We start from the raw sequence: 5,889 nt of genomic DNA, 5'->3' as shown, positions 1-5,889 counted from the left end.
GTGTACCAAACCAAATATATGCATTCATTTGATTGATGGAATTATTTTAGGAATAAAAAATATAAATTTATATTTTACAATAAATTTTGATGGTTTTTGGACTTATATCATAATACTTTTATTTCTTATAAACTAAAACTACTAAAACTAAGAAGAAAAGGTTGTGACATAACAAAATTAATTTGAATTTAAAATATAAAAATAATTTATTTTATGTTATTGTAAATAAATATAAAAAGTATGTTGATTTAGGCAGTTGACTTTGATGAAATTTTTAAAAATAATATATATTATCATGTTTGATTGATCATATGATATTTAGCTAACTTGTTAATATTTAATAGTTATTCTATTGTATTTTATTTCAGACAAATCAAATATATAAATAATATATTAATTTTATGATTGGTTTTAATATTTAAAAAAATAGAAAAAATTTTGTGATTGTTAATCCATTTTAATATTGTACAATTAATATTTATATTAAATAATAACTTTTGATAAAAATTGATGTTGCGTTCTTATTATTATTTTTTTTGGTTTGAATAGCATAGTATAAAACATATTTTTTCATGTATGAATAAATATCAAGTAACATACATTGAAGTAGACAAGTGTGATTGGATTGAAATAAGTAATTGTTGTAAAGAATGAATGAAAGAATACATCAGATCTTTCCTAACATAACACATGGTTTATATTCAAACAATTATTTTAATAACTTTTATCCTTTATTACTACTAAGGACTTGAAGAATAAACTCTAACATTTTTATGTATCTAAATGGTTTCATGGTGCCAGAAAGTACAACTTGTACCTCAAAGAGATGCATTGATCATTGATTTTTTAAAATTTATTTATTTATTTTAGTTATTTTAAAGTATTGTTACTAACATTTCCTTATTTGAATTTACACAACAAATCTGAAGAATAACTATTTTAAATAAATTTAATCAGGTGACTCTTAAGGATATAAGAGACTCCAATTACTCTTAAATGTTATCCTACAAGTATTGCAACTTACAAATTTCAGATGAAATAAATCCAAATAACTTCAAAATAAACAATGATTGAGTTCAAACCAATCATCTGTAATATAAAGTAGAAAAATCTTTGGGCAAGATTCAGGGATTTTTTAAAACAAAGTATATATATCCACGTAAACACATTCAAAACATGTGTTGTTGATTCCATTACACACATTTGTGTACATAATTAATTCATTTATTTTTTGTTTCTACACATCATAGAAAAATAAGTTTCGTATTTAGAAGCTCATTTTCACACCAACCAAAAGCTTTGGTGGGGCCCAAAAATATCATCCAACAAAGCCCACATTCATTCTAGGCTGTTGCAATTTCATTCAGTCCGCTTCTTGAAAAGAAACTCCCCGAACTCATCCAACAAACGAACGAATATCAATCACAAACACATTTCGATACGCATTCATCCACTTCATCCAAATCACGAAGGAGTTTCATTCACATTTCGACTCCGATCGACATTCATCCACCACATCCAAATATTTAAAGATCATGCATCCGAAATCAAACTCCAATCTGCATTCATTCGTCCAAAAACAGCCTCGTCTTCGTCTTCTTCAGCGTGGGGATTGTTTTTCGAAGGGGGAGAAGAGAGACGAAGAGCAGCTATCTGCTCCGTCTATTTATTTTTTCAACGTCTATTCCGTTAATTCGTGAGGACGCTATCACTCAGGCTATTTTTGTTGCCGAAATCGCAGTTCTCGCAGTTCTTGCATCGAGGATATATTGTTCTTAGTTGAAGGCCTCGAGGAGGATTTGCGCGATGAGCAAGGGCGTGTCCAAGGTGGGAAGGGCCATCGACTGGGACTACCTGAACAAGGTGGTGGTGTCGGCGGACGGGAAGCGCCACCTCCAGGCGCTGCGTCGTGCTTACGACGACGTTGCTATCACCATTGTCGATAAGTTCAGCATGGTGAGGATTATTTATGTATACCATATGTTCCTTTCTGTAATTCAAGTGACAATCGAGGCTGGTGTTGTGCAAGTGCTTCTTTGTGAAGTTTCTTTGTGTGTGTGCGCATTTGTGTTCTTGGCTTTGGAACCCGTGAGCTGCATTAACGAGGCTCAGGATTGATGAAAGATCCACGGTTTTCTCATGATTTTGTACTTATCTGGCGATGTCTTTTGTGTCTTGGGTGTCTTGAGTGTCTTGAGGTTGTTGGAATGTGCGTGTTCGACCCTGCAATTGCAGCGTTCTTTTCATGATTTTGCGATACTACATATTTAAACATGAGCAGGGAGCAACGTCTTGCTTTCTCATATGAGACGCCTCTTAAGTTGTTCTACACGAGTTCTTTTCTTGTGCCATTCGATTTGCCGCAAAAGTTTCTGCGCAAATTGAAATTTGAAGGGGCTATGGTCGTGACGTTGAAGATCGGGACTGGGTCTCGCTTTGCACGAGTCCGAGTAAGATGAATGATTCTTGATTTTTTATTGCAGAAACCTCCATGCATCAATTGGGACCTCTACAAGGAAAAGCTGGGCCCACGCATCGTGGACGTTTTTGAGAAGTCGATCAACTGTGAGTCTCATAGCACGGACTTCGGTTTGCATGTTCAAACATTTTCATCGTAGGTCGTCCAAACAGTGGTCATTGCCTCAAGACCGACGAAACCGAAGCCAATCTTATGTTTGTAACTTATTCGTTTCTTAATTGACTCGTTATTTTTTTGTTTAATTTTGTTTCATTGTTAAACCTGTAGTTCGATACAGAATCTCTTCTAAACATGGTGAAAATTTCGAGGTCTAAACTGATTAGCGAGTGTCCGTAGGTCAAAACCTTGTTCAACTTGGCGTTGCCAGCCTCATCTTTACGGGAAATTTTGGGGACAGATTTACTTACAACGAAAACGTCTGATCTGAAATGCCTCAGCTCTTGATAAGGAGGTGCCCAATTATGAGTGCGACTACACCAGTGACTATCAAGTAACGCACCGAAAATTGGTATATCTTCTAAACATGTTGAGTGCAGTCGAAGTGGTTCTGTATTTCTATTTTATCATGAATCAAATCAGATTTCTGGAACAAAGTCTTCGGAACATACAAAGGAGATCCTGGTCCCTACAGCTGCACAAAGAGACTGCAAGAGAATGCTCGATTATCTCAACCGTGACAGCCTTCAACAGCTTCCGGGATTTCCCTTGTCTTGGTTTTCCGAATTTTGATGAATCGGTACTTTCAGATGTGCCACTACCACCGCCGTGAAGACTGAGGATTTATATCCATCTCAAAGGAACCACTACAGTAGTCATAATGTGCACAAAAAGCTCTGTCTTGACTTATCTGCAACTCGTAGAAAATCGCCCATTCCAACAGCAATTTCACGCTTTTTTTCTCTGGAAACTTTGCATTTTCCGTGTGTCCGTCATTTTGCTCACGTAACAGAACTTGTGTTCTTTACATTCAGCTAATAAAGGCTTGCGAAATGGAAGCCCAATCGAAGAAGAAGATCATTACTATTGACGAGGAACTTGCCAGGATTCGAGACGAGAAGGTATGCACAAGCATGTCAGTCGCATTTAGTAACTAGAAACTACTGAAACATAAGGTCGCAGCCATGAGCCTCATCGTCATTTGGTGGTGAATAATAAGACACGATGCTGGGAGCAGTCTCAGGCAGTGAACTTTGTTGGTATATTTTGTTCATTAAATGATTCAAAAATCCCTTTTTCCAGATCTCAGTGCACGGAATCAGTAACTGACACAGAACATGCTCACTTTTGCAGGAGGGACTGGCCACAGTTACAGTGGATGAGTACCTGCTCAATTATCCAGCACTGCAGAAGAAAATAGACGACGAGATCAGGAACCACAGTTGGGGCTGATTTCTCATGGAACTGCAGGAGTGACAAATTTAACGCAGATAGAGAATAACAAATGTGAATGTGCTGGTGGCTGTCTGGAAGAGTGTGATACGCATGCTTGGCAGTGGGAGTTAAAGAAGACAGTGATTCACTTAGACCATGGATTCTTAGGACCTAAGCTTCAGCTTTATTTTCAATACAATTGTTCAAAAATTTATTAAATAGACTTGTACACTTCTACAATATAAAATAGAGCAACAAACAAAGATTAAATTTGCAATTCACATGGATTAAAAAAACTACAGTCATTCATGTTTGCAAAATTGAAGAATTCATACATTGATGAATTTCATCAACCAATTTCTTTTTTAACTATGTCACTAGCTTCATAACTACGTAACTACAAGGAGTAAAATTGGAGAACGCAAAACCGTGTTCATAAATTCATTTTCAAACCACAATCATTGTGATTGTTATTTTGTTTTTGATTTTTTTTTATTGGGTGTGTGTAATGAAATCTCTTTTGGGTTAAAACTTAGACCAAAGTGAATAATAAGGTAAAAAAAACCGCTTAGGAAATGGTTGTAATTGAAGGTTGAAAATGCTTACAAACTAGAATTTGTGCAGTTGTGAATTTGATTTGGTAGATTACTCGAGAGAGGGAAAAACCAACAAAAAGAAAAAAAGTAAAAAGCACAAAAGAAAAAATGTGTCTAATAAAGTATAATGTGTAATTTGTACGCCACTTTTAGCTAGGGCTTTATTTTGAAATACCTAATTTTCCTGATCCCAGAGTTGCACCATGTTTTATTTTCGGTCAACTATAAAGGGATGAAATTCATCTACGGAGCTGACTAAATCATCCATCCTCGTCAAATTAAACAGACCTTGTTGAACTGCTTCGAATGCAAAATACTCGTGAGCGAGAGGTCTGCAAGGCACTGCCAATAATCACCTCCCCGTTGAAGCCTTAATTTACAGCATCTTCCAAACCTTCTCCTGGGGAATTTAGGGCTTCTTGTCGACAAATTCTAATTTACAGTGGCTGGGTAATGTGTAGGACACGACAACATCATACTATGCAGTCCACATATTATTGTGACCAGAATTCTGCTGGTGTGCTGCTGGTGTGAAATGAAGCAAACGTGAGCCGAAACACCACAGAATCAGTTCCTTTGTTGATTTTTGGATGAACGACGTCCAACCTTGATCGACGTCTTCTCATCAACCGAGCCGGAGTCGGGCACATTTTTTCTGTTTCGCAGGACGGAGACTGTGTTCGACAGGACCCTTCCTTTCTTCAGCGACCCTGAGCTTGTGAAACCCTAGTCGGCGTTTGGAAACGTGGAATGATCGCCAGTGGCCGGCGTTGGTGGAGTCCCGCGCGATCATATCACAGAAGAGAAGCACGAGTGCTGTGCATCGACAAGCTCCGTAGAGTTCCCTGTTGAGTTTCGTTGGGTATCTGCTTCGGTTAGTATGGAACGAGAGCGAGTAGCGGGGGTTTGTGCGAGGTTGCCGTGGAGACGTGTGAAGTAATGCGAATTGGGAGAAGCAGATCATCGGGCTCCACGGGTAGGTTCGACAGCAAGGTGCAACGAGAGGAGCCCGTCGGCAAAGTTCAAGGTGCGCGGATGTTTTGTTGAGGTATAGTGCAGCTCCATTGTCGTGGTCCACAGTAAGAAGTGTGTATGATGTGCTGAAGCTGTGCCGTCCTGTCTGATGTTTCGTGATGTTCGTGAAACGGTTGAAAGTGTTATTGTACATGTGGGCAGATGAGTTGTGCGAGGTTTCGCCGCGAAGGCTCTTCTCTTTCTGTTGATGCTGTTATATTGTGGGAGAACGATGGATGATGTGATCAGTCGTGTCCAGCTCGAAGTTGGCATTGCTCATTGCCAGTGCAATCGCTGGTTGAATGAGTGGCGAATTCGTACACTATTCACCTGGATAGTGTACCATACCATGGACGATGGCGGTATTACGATTTTTGTTTTTAAATATTATTTCCATCTGATAGCAGCCATCCAAAGCATAACCCCTCT

General features: G+C 38.1%; 1 protein-coding gene across 1 annotated transcript; it reads left to right on the top strand.

Moving 5' to 3' along the window:
- Positions 1-1,554: 1,554 nt before the first annotated feature.
- On the top strand, positions 1,555-4,146 carry LOC112276530 (ATP synthase subunit d, mitochondrial). The gene is made up of 5 exons (XM_024507926.3): positions 1,555-1,956; positions 2,484-2,565; positions 2,917-2,987; positions 3,451-3,537; positions 3,770-4,146. The coding sequence occupies exons 1-5, from the start codon at positions 1,807-1,809 to the stop codon at positions 3,866-3,868; spliced, it is 489 nt and encodes a 162-aa protein (XP_024363694.1). The 5' UTR covers positions 1,555-1,806; the 3' UTR covers positions 3,869-4,146.
- The last annotated feature ends 1,743 nt before the right edge of the window (positions 4,147-5,889 follow it).

The sequence above is a fragment of the Physcomitrium patens genome, chromosome 24, assembly GCF_059467195.1.
Source record: "Physcomitrium patens ecotype Gransden chromosome 24, ASM5946719v1, whole genome shotgun sequence".
NCBI classification, from domain to species: domain Eukaryota; kingdom Viridiplantae; phylum Streptophyta; class Bryopsida; order Funariales; family Funariaceae; genus Physcomitrium; species Physcomitrium patens.
The sequence above is the reverse complement of the archived record's forward strand: the minus strand, read 5'-3'. Positions and strand labels throughout refer to the sequence as shown.